This window comes from Lagenorhynchus albirostris, chromosome 3 (assembly GCF_949774975.1).
Source record: "Lagenorhynchus albirostris chromosome 3, mLagAlb1.1, whole genome shotgun sequence".
Classification (NCBI taxonomy): domain Eukaryota; kingdom Metazoa; phylum Chordata; class Mammalia; order Artiodactyla; family Delphinidae; genus Lagenorhynchus; species Lagenorhynchus albirostris.
In genome coordinates this window covers 137,891,372-137,913,557 of record NC_083097.1, presented here as the reverse complement: position 1 = coordinate 137,913,557, position 22,186 = coordinate 137,891,372, and the positions used below count along the sequence as shown (strand labels likewise).

Genomic DNA, 22,186 nt, shown 5'->3' with positions numbered 1-22,186 from the left:
ATATCCATCTTCTTTGCAGGACTTGCTACACTGACACTAAAATTGGAAGTCAATGGTTTGAAATAAAGATTACCACATTCTCCATTAATCTTAGAATGCTCCAAACTGGAAGGAAGACTAACTTGAAAACATCATGCTCTGTTTTCTTAATCCCCTAAACCCTGATGCATCAGAAAGCTGTTTTTTAAAATCTTTTATACATATCGTCTTTAGCACATGCACAATAGTGTCTGTGTTCAGGCTTTTTGTGCATGAATTTTACTACCTGTCTCTTTCCCGGGGTTAATGCAAGTTTGGGTAAAGACTGAATGAAGATTTTCAAAGCACACGTTTGACATTGCTGAGCCCTTACTGATTAGGTAACTAAGAATTATTATTGGTTAGTCTATAATGTACGAGGCATAGTGGTAAGTGCGATTGAGATAGAAAAAAAAAAAAAAGTGTAACAGGACACCAGTCTGTCTTTGCAGGCAGGAGAAGTTACTTTGTTTGTTTTCTCTGTCTGGAAGTGTCAGATGAGAGGCACTGGGATACCTGGCATAGGAATTTACTTAGACACATTTATTAAGCATCTCTTAAATTTGACAGAGGGAGAAACTGTTTGGACTTGGAAGCTATAGGAAAAACTTGTGGAGGAGTAAACTGGGTTTAGAATAGTATTTTTCTTGGGGAGAGAAATGAGGGGGGTGCCTGTGGATTATATCAGGAAAAGATCCAGAGTAGCAGTGCTTGCTAGGGAAGCAGAGCTTATGGGTTTACTCTGGGCTGTGCATGTTCTCTTCTCTGGACAATAGACAAGCTTCTGAGATAGGGCTATGATAATGATGCTATTTCTATTACTCAGGAATCAGTGCTCTATAGTTTATGCAACTGAACAACTTTAGCCTGGTCAGCAGTGGAGGCAACAGTCTCTCGTAAACCAAGGTTCCAAGGATGTCTAAACTGACCATATCCCCATGAATCTGAAACATTTGTTCACTTGTTGCTTGCTCCAAGGAGATTTTTGAATCTAAAATAAATGTTACATATAAAATAAACTTAAACTATATTTATCATCAAGTGTTTGACAAGATATATCCCAAAGGCAAAGATTCCAAAAAATTATGTCAAAACTTGCCAAGGTCCTAAGGTTTACAAGTTTATCATATTTACAGCTAGCTTTATTTACCTGTGATAATGGTGGACAATGACATCCCCAAATTCATTTAAGATACTCTCTTTTCGAATACCTAGTTACACAAGCATGCGTGTGCACACACACACACACACAGACACACACACACAAGTACAAGGGGCAAAATTAACTGGATTAGCTTTCATTTCCATGATTTCCTCTGTTAGAAGTGGAAATGAAAACTGATATAAAGCAGTTGATCATGATCACCTCTTGCCTATAAAAGAGTGTATTTGGTCTCCCATATCCTGAGAATGGCCCCTGCAATATTGCCATGGTAGCAGCATGCAGCTCCCAGCAGCTACTTGTATAGTGTGACCTCTCCCCATGGTCGAAATTCATTAGACCAAGCTGGGCCAGAGCCCCTTCTTTAGGAAGTTGGAACAAGAAGGAGAGGGTAGAGCCAGAGGATAATGGTTACACATGTAAATTCTAAGTCTGCTAACTAGAACTGAATCGTCCCTCTGCCAGATGAACGGCCTTAGGTCATTTTCTTATTTTCTCTAATGCCCTAGTTGCCAATTTATAAAGTGGGGATCATGGAAATACTTATTTCACTTTGCTGTTGTGAGAAGTGTCAACACAAGTGAACAGCTTACAAGAATGTCTAGAGCAGCAGTCTCCAACCTTTTTGGCACCTAGGGGCCGGTTTCGTGGAAGACAATGTTTCCATGGACCGGGGCGGTGGGCAGAGGGGTTGGTTCAGGAGGTAATGCGAGTGATGGTTCAGGCGGGAATGGGAGCGATGCGGAGCGGCAGATGAAGCTCCACTCGCTTGCCCGCTGCTCACCTGTGCGGCTTGGTTCCTAACAGGCCACGGACTGGTAGTGGTCCATGGCCCGGGGGTTGGGGACCCCTAGTCTAGAACACAGAAGTTCTCAGTAAACATTAAAAGTTATTGTCTCTCTCTCTCTTTTTTTTAATCAACACAAATTTATATTAGATTTCTAGGTAGCTGGGAATGGAAAAAGTGCAATTTCTTTGGAAGGGTGGTAGGACAGAAAACCTGAAGAAAGTGAGAAAGTGGTCATAACTAAGCAAAACAAAAAAAGGAGGCAAAACAGAAGACTCCACAGAAAAGTGCCTGAACAAATAAGAAGCTCTGGTGAACACTTTGTTCAGGGTTCAGTGTTCTAGCCCACACCACTTGAGTGAAAATTCTCTCCAAGTTACCCTGTTGAATAGAGTAGGACCCTAGAGAATATGAGCCTTTTTCTGAAGACTGGGACAAAACATCCATTATATTCCTAAATAAATATTGTACTGTAGCGTTCCCGCTTGCACCGTTTATTACTGTCTGTGTGTGCTTTGATTTAATACATTTTAAGCGCTTTGGAAAACAGGGCTGTATGATTGTGCTGCCTGGATATTTCTGTCAGAACCTAGTGCCCTGGGAATGTGAGGTTTGATTGCCAATTAATGGTTTTTAAAATAAAGTTAAGGAGTTGTCCTAATTTTGTTTTCTATTCCAGATGAAGTCAAATGCCTTGGGAGCTATGGAGTCTCTAAGGACGGACAGGCTGAGTTCAAGCTGCTACCTAGCTGGGTCACTTTTCTCCTCTGGAAAATGTGGGTAATAATAACACTTAGCTAAAATGTTGGCAGGAGGATTAGAAGAAATATGATCTATAAAACCCTTAGCACAGTGCCTAACATATTGTAGCATTCAATAGTGTTGAATGTTGTTATGGTTATTATTATTAATTAGATATTTTATCAGCGCTCAGTTTAAAAACTACATTTCATGTCTTGAAAAATAGCTTTGTCATTCTGCCTTTTAATTTTGATAGCCTCTAAATCATACTGCTCTTTCTTACGGATAATTCCCCAGTAATGTAGTTTAAATGATTAATCTCAAAGTGGTAAGGTACAGTTTCTGCTTGTCACTTAGGAAACCAGTTGCAGGCCTATGGCTAATTTGATCCCTTGATAGAACAATTCAGATATTGTCTTGTTCAAGAGTTTTAGGCAAAACGGTATCACTGGTTTAGACTCCGTTCCCTTCTTCCTACCTGATATTTGATCAAAGGCCATAAATAAAAAGTGATTCATGATAATCTTAGGGTTAATGGTGTATCCAAAATCCTAGAGTGCATCTTTTGTCTAAGACAAAAGACATCATTGGTTCCTAAGATCAAACTTAATCTGAACCAATAACTCAAAGGTATACCAAATATTTTTAAGAGAAAACTTTTTGATTGCATATGGCTTTATTTGGGCACTGTCCCTAACAACTTCTATCGAGCATCTACTCTTTGTGAGACATCATGCTAGGTGCCAGAGATAGAAAGAGAAAAGTTATTTATTATTATTATTAGGAGTAATATCATTATCAGTATGTGCTCTTGGTAATGCTTCATCCCCTCTCTTAGTGTTTCCATCTATGAGAAGAGAGCTTCACCAGTGTAAAACTTCTGAAAGTTCTCCTTTATCTCACACTCTTCTATTTGGGGAGGGGAGAGAGGAGGAATAATTTAATTCGACAGGAGAATTTGGAAGGAGAAATCAGTCTTGCCTATCTCAGCCTCTTCCTCTTCTGCATTTTGGATGCTGGCTGTCCATTAGACTCACAAATGCAGCTGTGTTCCTCTATGCTAGAAGTTTTACACGGACAGTCTACACCCTCGCAGAGGGAAGCCAACTCTGCCTGCTGATGGGGTGGGTTAATCTGACTGGTGTTTACTCTCTGGAAACTCATTTGTCTGCAGATATAAGCCACCTTTTGCAATACCATCATTATTAGTAATAAAGATGATATTCTCATTTTCCATATCCCTTACACTGCAGCCTTATTTCTCAAAAGGCTCAAGATTCAGGTAAGAAAGAGGGTGTTATTTACTGAGTTTCAGAAGACCTTAATTTTTAAAAGATAATATAGACTCCTCAGCCTTTCACCAAATAAGTAGAAATTCAACAGTTACTGTAAAACAGCAATGCACTGTTACTGTGAGGGATGCAAAACAAGAGTGCCTTTATGTTTTTTGGCGTCACTTTAGGAAAATAAGATATTTGTGTAAGATAAATAACTTTACAAAGCAGTGTGCAAAAGCTAAATTGTACCTTACAGTCAATAAATGTGATTATAATGCAGAAAGGAAAAGTTAACTTGTTATTGGATTAATTAAAAAAAGAAGTTTTCATCAAGCATTTGGGTCCTGATTAGGGCTTTTGTGGAAATACAGAATTTAGATGGGTGGAGAGGAAAGGAAATTTCCACAAAGAGTGCATGGCTTGATAAAGGGTTCAGAGGCAAAATAATAATAGCTACCATTTATTGAGCACCATCAATAGACCATTATTTACATATCTCATTTAAAATTCCTAACAGTCTTACAAGGATAGGTAATTATAATAATATACTCACTTTAGAGACTTTGAGCCTTACAGCCTTAACGGATTTGCCCAAGGTCATGCTGCTGTTAGTGAGGAATTTGAATTCAGCCAGCCTGAATCCTAGAGCCAGTCCTGCTAACCCCCAGTGTTATGCCTCACAGAAAGTAGTACTAACATGAATGACTAAATAGTAAATATTGGGAACAAGTGAGGTCTAGTGGTAAATCGTGTATGGATTGTATGGGATACAGGCAGAGGAGTTTAAATTTGACCTTAAACTTGACTAGGATCTATTAAATGTTCCTGATTCGAAAAGTAGCATGAGAGAATAGGGTGATGGGAAGACTGAATTCCAATATGGGAGAATCACAGTAGGTCCTCAGACCGCAATCAATTTAGCAAAAATAATTGTATCACACAGTATTTCAATAAAGTGGTCTACGGACGGACCACAATGACAAAATGAATTGCCAGAGGAATAAATCCACAATTATAGCTAACTTTTATATTTCTATTTCTTACATAGTAATAATGGCTGACATTTGTTGAGTTCTCATGATACACCAATGATTTTTAAGTGCTTTTCATGTATTAATTTGTTTAATACTTGTGATAACCCTATGAAGTATTATTATTATTACTCCCATTTTACACATGAAGAAACTGAGGCAGAGACATATTAAGCAACTTCCCCAAGGATACACTCTTATAAATGGAGGAGCTGGGATTATAGACCCAGGCATTCTGCTTCAGAGATCTGTATTCTTACCTAGCACTCTGCTGTCTCTCATATGCTCCACTGACTCTAATTTGTACAGTTGGTGCATTTCATAACCTCTCTTAGGCATAAAGTATCTAATTATCCTAAGCCAGCATTTCCCAATGTATGACTCACAGAATGTCAACAAGTATCACTTGAAGAAAAGGGTTTTGGACAAATATGATTGGCACACACTAGATTAAATGTAGTTAAACAGTTTACCTTACCTCAGGACTGGTCAGAGCTTTAACCCTGCCAAGCTGGGTGCCCTGTGAATTTCCACACTTTGGGAAATGCTGGTCTAAATGGATATTTTCTGTAACTTTTATTCTGAATCTTCTGAGTTACTATGAAACCAGAAGACTTTAATGTTACGGTGGTATCAACAAAAAGGCATTTCAAAAATAGTATTTAATTAATATATCTTCAAAATATCCATAACGATGAATCTTCATGGCCTCTTTATGATTTTTTGCTTATACAGGAGCTTGGCTGTTATGAGTTCAGAAATATTATACAATATCTGCAGAGCTCTACGGATTTACCAACTCCCATCAGATAGAAGAGAAATTCATGTTAGTTCATTTGGGTTGGGAAAAGAGAGAACAGGTATGTATTCATTTTATTCTCACTCTTGGTAATAATTTAACGATTGCCTTTTGCAATGAAGCTGAACCTTTCCCACAGGTGTTATTTCATTCTCTGTCTAATTCTGGTCAAGTATTCACTCAGCTTTTAAACACATTTCTCCTTTTTAACCAAAAATAATTCAGCAATTGCAGTGTTTATGGCTGTTTTATAATAGCACTGGCTATCCAGAAACCTAGCATTCTTCAATCAGTATGTCCTCCTAACTAAAATATAAGGTAATTCACAGTACTTGTCTCGCAGAACATAAACCAAGGCAAAGGAATAATTTCAGGGATGGAACAAAAGAAGACTGCAGTGGTTGATAACCATAAATAGGCCTGGTCTGGAAAGTAAATGGGTATTTTCTACTACATAAATATTGTATGTATTACATATTACATATTATGCATACAGAGAGACACGAAGATATAGCCAAGGCATCGCGAGCTGCTTCCTAAATACCTAATCTATATTTTTTCTTTCAAAAGTTAAATTTAGAAAATACCCCAGGAAAACCAAAAATGCAGTCACTTACCATATCATGGTCTGAAACGGGTCCGAAACTGGTGACGAAGATGTCAGTCTTCACTTCAGTTACACGCTCTGATGAAGCAAGAAATTGGGACAGTGAATGTCTATCAACAGCCCTTATTAGATCTCACCACCACAAACTCACACCCAAATGGGAAATTTATAGGCTTTGATTAGCAATTTCTAAAATTGGTCCACTGTGTAGTCCTGATAATTTACTGCTTACACATGAAATTTCACAGTGAATATCTTTCAGTGGAAAAATGGAGCCTAAATATGCCACTTTGGGAGATAGATTTTATGGAGATGTCAGATGATACTTAATGAATTCTTTAAGAATGGACACACTTTCCTGAGTGATACCAAGCCATTTCATATTATAATAAAAATATGTTAGCATATGGATATGGTTTGAGCTTAAACAGTCTTATACAGCTCGTCAGATGTTCCAGGTACTTAGGCTACTTTTGGGAGGTATATAGTGTACTGTAGTGAGCTTTATTAACTGTCTAAGGACTCAAGGGTATGTTTTATAAATGATTGCTTTCTGGCACTAAATCATAAGTTAATTATCCAAATTACCCCCTGGGAAAAAAAATCTGACAACCTATATAAGTTTCTTCAGTTTTGAGGATAAGAAGAACATATGACAGTACAGCAAAAGTTCATTTAATAGATTCCATTTCAAGCTCAATGTGATTTTATGTTATTGGTCTCTGAGGCATATATTTCAACCAATAAAACATACGTATTATAGTTTGGTGACAACTCAACACAGATATTTTCAAGGAAATACAGTCACTCACCAAAAAAAAAAAAAAAAAAAAAAAAGAGAGAAAAATGTTGCCTGTATAAAAGGAAACAGTTTGTTAAGAGGTGAAAATGAAAAAAGATGACTCCGTAATTTTCAACTTTAGCTCTGAGAAATAACAGTCCAGTATTTTAAGCAATTCATTTCATTTATCAGGACATTTGTATCTTTGGTATAGGACATTAAAAAGGTGATCCAATACATGCAATAAGAATTCTTTTGAAAATCAAAAATTTTATCCCTTAGCAATTCACTTGTAAACAGGTAATACTTTCAGTATAAATTTGGCTCAACAATGATATAATAATTTTGAGGTGGAGAGAGTCGCCTCAATAACCAATCTAATATTTTTAGGCCATTTCCCCCCCAACAATTTGACTGGCTCCAAAATGCTTAAATGAGCCCCCTGACATAATAGTTATGTGGGGTTTACTGTTTAACGCTTCAAAATAGAGGAGGTAGTTTGAGACAAAGAGAATAGAGATGTGTTTTTAGAACTCATTTCCAACCTCAGCTTTAACATCCAACATCCTGCCGCAACTGTGTCGCTTAAGAAGAGCAGCTGTCAGCAATAAGTCTCAGCTGTATTAACCACTTGCCTCTCATACCAGTCCCCCTTCTCACCCCTTCCAGCAGTCACTTCTGCAATGTATACGTCTCTCTATTGCACACTCTCTTTCCATATATATATATATATTTTTTTTTTTTTTTTACTAGACTGATTCTTTTCTTTTTTTGTTGTTTTTGGTTTTTTTTGCGGTACGCGGGCCTCTCACTGTTGCGGCCTCTCCCATTGCGGAGCACAGGCTCCGGACGCGCAGGCTCCGCAGCCATGGCTCACGGGCCTAGCCGCTCCGCGGCATGTGGGATCTTCCCGGACCGGGGCACGAACCCGTGTCCCCTGCATTGGCAGGCGGACTCTCAACCACTGCGCCACCAAGGAAGCCCTGATTCTTTTCTTAGTTTAAATATCTGCTATTTCTTATGACTCCATCAAGAGCTCATACTTTATTAGAATGTCAGGAATGACCTTCAATTAAAAACCATAATGAAAAGAAAATATATGCTATCTAGTCACAAAAGCTAGAATCTATCTTATTAATTGAGCTCACTTTCATCTTTCTCTTTCAAGATTTCCCCTTCTAGATCAAGCAAAAAACCTCATTTTGTTCCCAAGTTTGAGTTTTGGTTCTCTCCAGATTATAAACTATAAGATTTATGGTGAATATCTTACAGATTTGAGTGACACTTATGGAATTAAAATTATGTCCTTTCTTTCATTTTTATTTTTACAGCAGAGATCTGTCATTAAATGCATAATCATTTGGGAAATATATACGAATCTCAGTTTGCACACTTGCAAGTGCTTGGTGGTGTGGGATGGTTCTCTTGGACTCCTTTATCACTATTATCCATTTCGGGGGTGCGAGGAGGGTATAATTTCTACACTTTAAGGTAACTCCCCAAGGTAGCTAGCTTTACACAACTTGGCTTACCAGATATTTTAGGGGCAACCAATCTTTTCTTTTTTTTTTTTTAAATGCTGGAGAGGGTGTGAAGAAAAGGGAACCCTCCTACACTGTCGGTGGGAATGTAAATTGGTACAGCCACTATGGAGAACAGTATGGAGGTTCCTTAAAAAAACTAAAAATAGAGCTACCATATGATCCAGCAGAGAAATCCATAATTCAAAAATATACATGCACCCCAATGTTCATAGCAGCACTATTTACAATAGCCAGGACATGGAAGCAACATAAATGTCCATTAGTAGAGGAATGGATAAAGAAGATGTGGTACATATATACAATGGAATATTACTCAGCCATGAAAAGAATGAAATAATGCCATTTGTAGCAACATGGATGGACCTACAGATTGTCATACTGAGTGAAGTAAGTCAGACAGAAAAAGACAAATACCATATATCACTTACATGTGGAATCTAAAAAATAGGATTCAAACAAACTTATTTACAAAACAAATAGAGTTACAGATGTAGAAAACAAACTTATGGTTACCAGGGGGTAAGGTGGGGGAGGGATAAATTGGGAGATTGTGATTGACACATACACACCACAGATCTGTTTTATCTAGCATGATAAAATGGTCTGAAGTAGTGAGCTATCCACTTGCCAAATATATGGACTATTTCCCTCTGCTGATTTTAGATTGTTAGCAGATGATTCCATCTTCAACTTGGGGGGTGTAAGATAATCAGAAGAGAACACTCACTTTCTATATTTTCCCTTCTAATATATTTCCCTTGTCACACATCCAAACAGTTTTCTTTGATTTGTCATCAGCTGTTAGTAAGTATGCAGTGGAGCAAGAAGTTTCCATTGCTGTAAAACTCTGCTTATTATGTATGCCTCCGAAAGATTTGTCTTGCACATTAGCATGCTAATGTCTCTAAGAAACCATGTTTTAAATAAAAACGTGGTCAACATCATCTACCTCTGTGTTTCCCAAACTTACTTGGGAATGCTACTCTAAAACATTACAAAAGCTTTAGGGTAAGCATGAGGCCCATATAACATATTATGTTGTTTATAAAAATTTTTTAAAGTTCATAGTATAAGTTTAAAAACTTCAGAAAAATATTTTAAAAAATTTAAATTCCCTGGAATACCACCTTCCACATAAATCCACTGTTAATATCTTGATGTATTCCCTTATATATTTTTTTCTATTCAAATATACACTTAATGATTATCCTCAAACCACATTCTCACTCAGTTGAGTACCATCTCAGAGACAAGGAATAGGATCCTTTGACCAAAGTGTGTCTTTCACTCCAGCTCACCAGGGAGTCCGTGAGTGGCATGTGAAGTCATTCTGCTTTAAGATAGAAAGTTTATAATCTGGAGTGCAAAGGTTCAAGACAGAAGGTTGTTGTGAATCAACTTCAGCCAAACTGTAAATAGAGGCATGGTTAACTTGCTTTTTTGACAAAGAAATGGTGGTTTGTAATCAAGTGCTCTTCAGGTGTACCAGGCTTAAATGGAAGATGAGCTCATATCTATGTGCTTTGACTGAGAGCTAGGGCAACTGCTGAGGAACCTTATTTTTTCCCAATTTGAGAAAAACTTTGTCATCCCTCCCTCAACATGAAATCCCTGTTGTAGGGATATATATATATATATATATATATATATATATATATAAAATATACATATATAATTTATTATTTAAGGAACATTGAAACAGAATTTAAATCACGTGCTCTAATACTAGACCTTATTGACTTAGCGTTAGACTCTAAAGTGTTATTAGAAATACCTATAAAGTACTCAAGGCCTTTCTATGGGTCACATGAGGAAAAGTCAAAATATTTTTTTGCTTTGATATATTCTATTTAAGAGCATACAGCATGAGTCAGGAACTTCTGATGAAGTTCAGCTAGGAAGATTATACACCTAGCCAAAGTTAAACATGAATGAACCTCTTAGGTAATGAGGAAATTGTATGCAAGTGGAAATCAATTAAAATAACTCAGTTGGAAGAAATGTTCAGAGAGTAGATAATTCAGCAAATAATTTTTTTCAATCAAATATTTTCATCACAATAATCCTTCTCTGTCCAATGTAAAACAATCAACAGATTCTTTCAAATTAGTATAACTGAATACACATGTTCAAGTTTTCAAAGGATAAGGATAGAATGGAATTATATAAAATGAGATTATGATGATGATGGTTGTTATTGCAGTGCCTAAGAATATCTTAATATAGTACATCAATGTAAATGAAGTTTATGATGATAAATTAATTAAAATCAGTCTTTAAACAAGCACACTCTTCAAAGATATGTTTTACATACAACATATATATATAATTTATAAACATATATGAGCACACACACATATATGTACACAAACGCACACATATATGTATACACATATATATACACACTATATTATATCCCTCTATAACAGCTAGACAGCAGTAAATCTGTTTTTTACTGGGGATTTCCTACAATGTTGATATCCTGCTGATAAGTTTTGAAGTAACAGATGTTTTGAAGTGATAATTCAAAAAGATGATTAGTGCTTGAGGCAGAAATGAGAAAAGCAGTGCAGTATAGTGAGTAATAAGCACATTGGATTAAGAGTCAAAACACTTGGATTTTAACTCTGATTTTCCTAGAGAACAAGCTGTGTGACTTTAGGTACAATCCTTTAATGTCCCTGAGACTGTTTTATCACTTCTTTAATGAAGAAATAATACCCGCACATCAACTCCATTGCATTAGAGTGAGGGTCAAATAAGATTTTAATGCCGAAAACACTTTGAGATGTATTTACTGGGTACATTAATTTAGTCAACGAATGTTTACTGAGCATTTTCTATGTGCCAGGAAGGCACTGTTCTAGGTAATAATAATATCGATACATTGATGAGCAAAAGTGCAATTGCTCCTTTTCTTCTGTAGCATAGCTCACAATCTTAGGTAAAACATATTTTAGGTAAATAGGTTAGAAACATAGATAGGTAGGTAGATAGATAGATAGGAAGAATTACATACGTAGTTGTGTATGAACACATATGCACAAATTATACTAGTTAATGTCATCATTATAAATGTTCTGAAAGAGTGTCTTTGAAGAGATGACATTTGAACTGCAACCTAAAAGGTGAGAAAAATTCAAGGATGAACAGAGACAGGGAAAGACATTTCAGGGAGAGGAAAGAATAAGGTGAAGAACTGAGGTGAGAATAGATGCGCTTGACTTAAGAAACAGAAAGTCCAGTACATCTGGAGCTTGGTGAAGCTGATGATCACGGTACAAGATGACACTCTAGAGGAAAGAGGGCCACACCTAAAGAGCTTCTTATAGAAGCAGCTGACCTTTGTTCTAATGCAATGTCTTTGGGTAATGAAGTGAAGGAATGTTACTTGCAGTTTAAGAAGACAGCTGATGTGTGAAGAGTGGATTTTAAGAGTGACTGTAATTTTAAAAATAATGGAAGAGGGAATCAATAGTGAAGAATTGTAGGTGGTGTTTCCTTAGGGATCCCTATTACAACAATTTATTTAATATGGCATTGGCCCTATTTTCACTGGAAATGCTGTCTATTGAGGAACTCAGAATAATATTCACTGGGCCCAGTTCTGTGTACTCATAACTTAATGAAGGAGGTTTATTGCCTCCTTCAAGCTACTTTGCTTCTATTAATTCACAGAGGCAGTCACTATATGGAGAATGAATTGGCTAACATTAGTCATCATAATAAAGTATGTCTTAAAACCCCACTTTGAAATGGTCCTGTTTGGAAATTGCAAGTATCCTGAGCTCCCTACATAACCATCAATTTATACTCCTGGATTGGACAATGTTTCAGCTCCCTGCCAATCTGCCTGGGGCAACATTTTTGCTCCTTGTCCTTCACTTCCATTCCCTTAATTCTTTAGAATAGTTGGCAATTTTCCCCTCCCTGATAACGTAGAGCAACTTAATGTTGGTGATATTCAGCTACTAAACCTGGATATGGGGTAGAAAATCACATTTCGCGGTGTCTAACCAATACCTGGTCCTTTGTGTTTTCAGATTCCAAGAACTCAGATGATACAAGAATCTCCCAGGGAAAAAAAGGTAAAGTTTATTACAGGAGACATTTATTTCTTCTCGACTGAGAATTTGCCTCCTTCCCTCCTTACATCATGGCATTTTCTATTGGGAGAGAGCAAAGCTGTAGAGAAGAATGTGATTGCTGTGTTGGAGGAATAGTTTTCTTTTGGTCTGTAGAAGTCTTGATCAAAATTGCCTAACCTGCAGTAGTTTGAGGTATCCTACTTTCTGTTCCTATTATTGAATTTTAATTATATGAGAATAATAAAATAATATCATTATATATTATATATATTATGGAGGGATATGGCGTCCACTTAGGACTTGGTTTTAAGTTCTTCAAAATGGCAGAGTCCATGACTATTAACAATAAGATTCTTACTTCAAAAACACTACAAACACTATTTTTCAAATATGGGATTCTTACCTCAGAAACACTACAAACACTATTTTTCAAATAAAGAACTCAAGTTCAGGCTGCAAAAAAAAATCATATACAGAAAAAAAATGTATATTTTTTAATATTTCACATTGGTTCTAGAATCAAGATAGGAAATGGAAACTATATAAAAAGTCCAAAAGTAACTGCACAAAATATAAACTGCAGCTGTTTACTAATAATTTGGCCGTTATAACTTTAGCAAAATCCAAGTGGCTACATTTTATCTTAGGAAATGCTTGGCAAGATGATTTATATACAATAGGAAAAGATGGAAGCAGAAAGTTTCTAAATATGCTAGAACATTCCTCTGGGCATCTCAGTTGGATTCATTAGATGAGCTGGCTTCATGAGCTGACTGGATTTCTCAGCCAGTAAAAGTTAAAAGGTGTTCTCTGCTCATTTTAACAATTCCTCTTGGGTTTTTGGTAACTGCTTTTTCTCTAAAATTCAACTGAATTATAGAATGTCTAGATATAGTATTTCAGTGTAAATAGATTGCATTATGCCAAAGTCTGAGCATCTGTTCCACACCTTGCATTAAAAGCACCAGATACACCTATAGAAAATTCAAAAAGAATTCCAGAGTAGAATTTCAAAAGCTGATACGAAAAGCCATTATCTGGTAAAGAAAATGTAACAACAGCAATAAAAAAATATTGGATAAATCTAACCTTTTTAAATTTGGGGGGGGTATTGTCAGTAATTTAGAATCTTTATTTTATTGAAGGTGAACACATTGTGACACGGATATCTTGCCCTCTAAATTTTAGAAATTCTGGCTTTTTAATATAAATACAAAATGTGTTTTTAAGTTAGGTGAACATGAATAAAATGGTTGCCTCTGATCTCAACATCACACAGGATACAAAAACATAATAAAAGATCACAAGAATATCAGATATCATCTTGAGATAGAACAAAGTCTAGTCGCCTAAAGTTTAGAGTTGCACAAAATTTCACAAGTTAATCTGATTTTTTTCTCCAGAACACTCTTAGTTTCCCACCTTTACTTATTTTGACCTAAAGAAACATAACCCAATATCCCAAGCTAATTCCCCAAGGAGCCCGTACCACCTTGCCAGTAGCACTCATATCCAACCCAGTCTCCTTGCCTTGTTGGAGATGCTTATATCTTAAAGCTAAGATCTCTGGCAATAATAGGGCTAAATGAAGTCTAAAAGGTCTCATACAGGCGTAAAAAATCAAAAATTGGGAAAATTAAGAAGATAAGGAGTAAGTCTGCTTTGAAGCATAGATTGTTTGTTAAATAGTATGTCGTGCTAAAATACCTTGAGGGAAAAATCCCAGCTACATTCCAGTCACAAATACTCACCTAACTGATAGCTTCAATTAAGTAAAATCTAAAACAAACAAAAAAATTCCCCCAAATTCTATAACACTTATAGGAAAAAGAAGAAAATCTTAACTAAATGTGTTAAGCATATAGTAGGAATAAAGCCCATTCTCTACCTCCATTCCTACCTACCTATTTACTTATTTACTTCTCCCCCCATCCATCTGGGTTTGTCACATGATGAGTACACACGTGTACTCTTTCAAAAGAAAGAGAGATGTAGCCTGTATATATGGTGTGGCAGAAAGGAAGGGAAAGCTGTCACTGGAAGGGCATTCCTTCTTAAAAATCTGAAAACTTTCTTCAGAATGTAGTTTTGGATCTATGTTTCTGGAGTGTTCTTACTCCCTCTCCCAGAGTGCAGGGAAAGCCAAAACGATGGTGGCTGAAATTTTACCCAGATAGGTGTAATTCAGGGGGAGCATCATTTAATTTTTTCGGACGTTGGAGAAAATTCAGGCTTCTTTCGTTTATTAGATTCAGAGTCAATAAGGAGAAACCTTGAGGAAATGAATTTTCTCAGAAGGTGATTGGTTTGGTCTTGATTTAAGGCAAAAAGAGGAATCTTGATTAACCAAGGAACACCTGAGCCTACCCAGCCTCCTACCACACATGCCTTTTCCATTTTCTCTAAGTTGCTCTCCTTCGCCTTCTCCAACCCTCTCACTTTTCTCTGTTCTTTCTCCTTGTTTTCAGTGCCCTCTTTTGCTCTCCTTTCTTCTGTAACCTTTTCTTTCTTCTCTTGCCATTTTTTTTTGCCTGGATTTTACCTCCTCCCCTCCCTCAACCATTTTATTCCTCTCTAGTGACGATGCTTTAGGCAAGAGCTTTTCAAAAACATTCTTCAGGCCCTGATTGCAAGGAAGAACCAGCCCTCCACGTCTTGTCCTCAAAGAAAGAGATATTAAATGAGAATGAATCCAACAATCACTGACAGTTTCGATTTGTATTTTCTGACTACTGACTATTTCAATTCAAGTCTATTTAAAGCTTTCTTCATTAATTTTATACTTAAAATATGAACTTGCCAACATATTTTTCTCTTTACATCCTTGAATAGAGTATATTATTAGAATTCCACACAGTCTATCCTTTTTAGTTCTTTTATTTTATTTAAAAAGGTATGTGTCTTCCAGGATATCTCTAGGTTGCCCTTTTCTTTCTACTTTCTCAGGATTGCTCTTGACCCTGAAAAGATAGCCTTTTGAAATAGTGTTACAAAGTCTGCAACTGATTCCTATCATCTGGATGAACCGTGTTATATATCTGTTTTCTTAGTTATTGGATCCAGGGTGTACATCTCCAAAGAATAATGTTACACTTTTGGATTCTGTGTGTGTTTCTGAAAAACAGGTCATGATGAATCTGCATGTACAAGAGTTTCTTACATTAGTCTCAAGTCTTAGCTTATCACATTTCTATATTTTCTCAAGACATTCAGAACAAAATATCCCTGCCTTCTGCACAATGTTGTTATTTTTATAAAACCAGACTTTTATCATAATAAAGAAGAGGGTGGGCTCCTATCTCTTGCGAGAGAAGATTATCCCAGCTGTGATCATGAACCTACTAAGAGGAAATTTTTACTGCCTTATAAGCTAATGATAATCTTTCAAGTATTGCCTCTACATAGTTTTTACATCTGAAAGCAAATGGATCATGTAAAAAAATCCATTTTTATAATGGCAAGAGAGCTACTGGAATGCATGTCATACTTAGCTTACCAGAAATCTATGATAAAGAAATAAAATTAAATAATTTTGCAGAAGTATATATATTAGATAATTTCAATTTATAGCATCCAAAAATCATGGTGTTAACATTTTTCTCTGTTCTGTAGCTGATTATGTTTTATAAAATATCTAAAATCTGTGTTTAATATTTAAGATGTTTTCTGAAGACAGATAAAGATTCTCAAAATGTACTTAAACATGTTAAGATGTTTTCTAAAGACAGATAAACATTCTCAAAATGTATTTAAACGTGTTAATGATTCTGCAGATATATGTAGTAAACACATGCTATATATGTAATAAACACATGCCATTATATCCCTTAAGACTGAAAAAGCATGACAAAAAAATGACAAAAATTTAGTTAGTATTAAAGTTTTTTCATAAATCTCAAATCCATCAGATTTAATTGCAGTATGCTCCAGGATGATAGATAAAATAGAAATAGAGGAAACTATTTGGGCTACTTTTTAATTTGTTTTCATGTCTATCATAATCTCAAAATCACTGTTTCCAGAAATCATAAATATCAGAAAAATCATCTTTAGCAAAAATTAAAGCATATCCATTCTTTTTGATTTTCCTGAGCCCTTGAATTCTCTATTACTGTAACATATTATATCCATTTCAATTAAAAAGAATATATCTTGTCTATATTTAGCCAACTACTATTTCTTTTCTTTAAATATCTATTTTTGTTATTTTGAGGGGATTAAGTAGGTAATAAAGTAGATTCCACCAAAACTGCAGCCTGAATTAATGTAGTTGTTTCTGTTAATAAATCCACCATTATCTTGAGTCTTGAAAATTAGCTTTTTGACCCATTCTTAGTCTATATTATACATCCTCAAGGTCTGTGGCTCTCCAAGACTCAGGTATACATATGAGGAGTAGGTGAAATGCTTCCTGCTTATACTATACTTGATTAAAGAGTTATTACACATAATTAAATGTAAATGAGCAGTCATGGGCTTGTTATTTGTACTCCAAATAACAATACAACCAAACAGCTGATTATTAAAGAAGGGGTGTGTGTGTGTGTATATGTAAAATTGTTTAACAAACTGAAAACTATGCACAGAACTTATAGAGGATACTCACATTCACAAGGTAAAGTATTAAATGAGATTTCCTAAACTAGAATGAAGATAAGATTTTCTAGATGTGTTATAAAATTCTGCTGATTTTCTAAGGAGATATCATGGAGAAGGAAGAATAAGAAGTAAAGAAATCAGATGCATGCCCATTAGTACTTTAAAAGTCTTCTTTTTAAAAGTTATTATCACTGTCCTGAATTTCTTCTTTTTGTACATTCCTCCCCCACCTGCAGTCTTTGTAATTTATTTCAAATTTTATGAACCAAGAACAATTTTCCTGAAACCACTCCAGAGGTTTAGATATACACAGACCTTATATTAATACATCACATACACATTTATGCACTCCATTTTGTGACCAATGCATTTTGTTCCTTAATATTTTTTCAAAGAACTTAGTAAAAGGAAACCAAGTGGAGTACAAACCTGGAGGAATTTGTATAGTGTGTCCTAGAACGAATGCTTGAGATTGATAGGAAAGGACACCTGGTAAGACCTTTGACATATATCCGAGTCATGTCTTCGATAAAGGAGTTTTCCTTAAACCTCTGAGACACTAATGACATTTGGCAGCCTCAAAACAGACCTATGATCCATATCTGTGTCATTACACTGCCCAGAGTATTAACAGGAAGACTAAATCCATGTTACCATTCTGTTGTAAAATCAAAAATTGAATTCTTAACCTTCTTATTCTTTGCATAACTTTGCTGTCTAGATGAAGAGGAGATGAATTTCTTAATATTGTCGTTTCATTGTAATTTAAATATTGCTATTAAATAGTTTCAACAAATGCTCTGGAGAGAGTGCAGCATAAGTTATAGTTGGGAGTCATAGATTCTATCCTTGGTTTCCTATGTGACTTTGAACAATAATTTTTTTCCTTGCTTCACTTGTTTTACTCTGAGATCAATATTTTGTTTTGGCTTCATTAGTCTTTGTTTAACTAAATAAGATAGGTTGATTATCTTACTCAAGGACTATTTAAATAAGTGTGTAATGCCTTGCACTATTTACTCTTATTGTTATAAATACTGTATTATTAAGTGCTAACTTCTTCCTGAGTAGAAATTCATTAGTAAAACCAATGAACTGGTATACAAAAAAAAAAACCCAAAACATTTTAACTATAGAAAATTAGGGTTTAAGTTTAAATTCACAGTCAAAACAAAACACACACTATCATCTATCTCATTCACCTTTTATCCTAGAGGTGGGGGTAATCTAACACAAAATAGTGGATCAATATGTAATATTCCCAAATAAATGTTTAGAGCAATAGATTCAGAGATACTCTATTTGAATTAAATGCAAACATAGCTATGCCTAATGAAACAGAGATGCAGTATTTGAGCTGGAAGAGATGATATTACCCCCCTTTTTCCCTTGTAAAATCAAATCATACATGGAAAAGATTGATTGTCAAGTAAATGTAACATTTATTTCATGACATTATGAGAAGTTTGAATCTGCCTTCTACTACGTATGGGTATGTGCATGGGATGACCGTGGAAAATTGAATTAATATTGAGCAATATACTAAAAATAGGATGTCATTACACTACGTGCTTCCATTCTTATTACTTTAACATGTAGAGGGAAGCAATACTTTAATAGTAAATGTTTAATATTGTTCTGTAAAATAAAAACACGATAATGCTACCCACCTCCCAATCCTGGTCTCAGGCGATTGTCATAACCATCTAGGAGTCGGTCCAAAATCCTAGTGAAGACAGTGGTGTTGTCTTTAAGTTCATCTTGTAATGAGGGTTGTCCATAGCTGAAAAAAATGTAAAGGGAGGCAATATCTAAATTATACATTTCTACTAAAATTATACATTTCTACTTTTTCCAAATAAAACCTTCCGCAATTTTCCAACTTCCTTTCTATTGAATCTTAATTTGAAAATTTCTTCTGGTAAAGTAAAAAGATGTCATAGTTTAATTCTTACCATTTTCTCATATTTGTTCTCATAGATGATATGCTCTTTATTCTAATATTTCTAACTATGGAAGGAAATTACAGGAAATGAGTTGTGTCTTTACATTTATAATTCTCAGCATGTATACAATGTTGTAATGAATGTTTTCTCTGAGCAAGCAAGAACACTAATGCACTTCAGTAAAAAACCTAGATCTGGGAAACTTCTTCCCAAATTAAAAAAAAATGTATTTCTGAGCTACCAAAATACATAATAGCTTTGTTTTCATTTAATTTAACGTGTAGCATAATCCTAAGATTTCACCTACCAACAACCGTCCCTTTATCCACTTCATATATATCTATGTTTTGTGTTTTTGTTGTTCTTTCTGGTATTTAGATGAGAAAAATAGATAAAACTTGTTTCTTAGGATAATTACATGTTCACATCAGTGTGTAATTTCCATTCTTCTTAAGGTTTATGAACCAATTTTTATAATTTGTCTATTCAAACCTCTAATTAATTGAATTTTGTCATTTCTGGTCTTAGAAGTAAAAGATAGCTTGGAAAAGATATGGTCCAGTATTCTTAATTTATGGTTTTACTTAACTAATGCAGGATTAGCGTTTTAGGAAAACACAGCCATTTGTAGAGTTTGAACTAGAATCCAGCTTTCTTTAACTTTTAGTCTAAAACTTTATTTTCATTCTTCTATATCAGAGTAATTGTTCCTATTTAAGTCTTTCTATGTGAAGGTCTAGTTTTTATCCCTTACCAGTCGTTACTAGTCTTTGAATTTTGACCACATAATGACTGCAGTTCACATATTATTTATTTATTACATCAATCACATTACTATCTATGCTCCTTGAATCATATTTTATGTAATGATTAGAATGACACCTCCAAAATCCTTTGAGAGAAGAGTATTCTATGTTAGGAGGGATCACACTTACTGATATATTTCAATGATAGCTCTGACCTTGAGCAAAAAGAAAAAAAAAAAGAATATAGAGTGTGAACTAAAAAACGGACACAAACATATCACTTTCAATTTAATATGCTTTTGGCATCTCTCTTGTGTGTTTATATTACTGATCAATCTAAGAAAAATAATAACATTTGAAACCAGGGTTCACTGATTTGACAGAAGCAAGAAATATAATCAAAGTATCAATTCAAAAACAAACACTATTATTTGGGTAATAATGTTATACTGGCAAAATGCAAAACTTTTCTGATAAAATTTTAATTTAATAAGCTATTATAACTAAAAGTTATTCATGATATGAAATATATGAAATGTACCTCTATGAAACAGTTCTCCATTCTCCTAAATTCAACATTAATACTGTGCAGATTGAGGGTTTACTCTCCTTTGGCAGAATTAAAGATCTTACTAGTTTTTGAAATCAAATTTTCAACGAGCGCTGTGTCTTCCAGGATGTCTTGCTAGCAGATGACAGCAGTAAAGCAAAAATAGTTTTCTGAATACAATTATTTATAAAAACTCATTGTCACAAAACCTACTGCCATGCATGCATCTTTCAAGGATACTGGAAGGTCATCTTGATAAAGGTGGAAAAGAAATGCTAACACACTTTGAGTTGTGACGAGAGCCTGACCAAGTAGTCTAAGGAAGAATCACTAAAATAAGAAGGGAGAAAAAGATGAGATGGTGTGATATGACAGAGCAAATTAGATTGTTAATATGATTCCCAAAATATGGGGTGATCTACTACCTATACCTGCATTCTCTTTGTTTTCATAGCTTATGTCAAATTCAGGAAATGCTTTTTTTCCCCCTGGTTTTATTTTATAAATGTTGTACTCACCAATTGTTTGCATTGGAGTACAAATGCCAGAAGAGACTTTTCCCTCCCTCCCAGAGAACCAGTTCTGCTCTGCCAATTGGAATGATAATCTTTATTTTATGTGCTTTTCTTAATCAGGTTATGCTTCATTTTTAATTCTAATTTACTATGTAATTGTCAGACAATGACCCTAGGATAAAGATCAAGATTATTTATTTGCTATTAAATACTCATGCCAATGTAATGTTTCCTAAACTGAATATATAATTTGTAGAGAAATGTCAGTTACAGTACGTGATTTTGATTCCATATGAACCACTATATAATAAAACATTGTGCACTAACTCCATCTACAGGTCATTACAATAGCAACACTTCATACAATTTTTCGAGAGCGGTGAAGAACATTTAACTCCTCAGATTAAGAGTATCTGGCAATAATGCACTTTCTGTTCATCTGGCGGTCATTATTTATCATACACAATAACAAACAATAAAAATAGACAACTTCTCAATTTAAAAAATCCTCCTTAGTCCTTATCTTTCCAGTCTATTCCATCTCTCTGCCTTAACTCATAAGGGTTCACTTTTCATTACATTATGGAGAATCTTAGATTTTTGTAATATGTCTAAGACTTTCTTTGGGGCCACAGGAGTGGAGTACACAAAAAAATATAAAAGCAGATAAAGGAGAATATGAAATATTTGGTCATTTGTATCTTTGTTAGTATAATATGTCTATGCATTTGATGGGATCATTAGCAAATATTTTGAATATGGTTAATCATATGATTACATTTTTTTTCTCATAACTTGTCTCCACAGTAGTTAAACTTAAATAGAGAAGTTCAGTTTTATCTAACGTTCTTAAATATGTGTGTAGTATATTCTACTTCTATTGGTTACATAAATAACAGTTTCAAAACATAATGCACATGCATTTATAAAAACTTATGACTTTCAAATTACAAATGTTATTCTAACCTTTCCACTTCCACATAGTTAGAAGTTAC

General features: G+C 34.9%; 1 protein-coding gene across 1 annotated transcript in view; it reads right to left on the bottom strand.

Moving 5' to 3' along the window:
• The window catches only part of GABRA1 (gamma-aminobutyric acid type A receptor subunit alpha1), a 54,884-nt gene that overhangs the window by 32,235 nt on the left and 463 nt on the right, over positions 1 to 22,186 (bottom strand). The window contains exons 2-3 of the mRNA XM_060146530.1: positions 19,105 to 19,217; positions 6,433 to 6,500 (exon numbers count right to left, since the gene is read on the bottom strand). Coding sequence (XP_060002513.1) covers positions 6,433 to 6,500; positions 19,105 to 19,217 — 181 coding nt within the window. The remainder of the gene's footprint in view (positions 1 to 6,432; positions 6,501 to 19,104; positions 19,218 to 22,186) is intronic.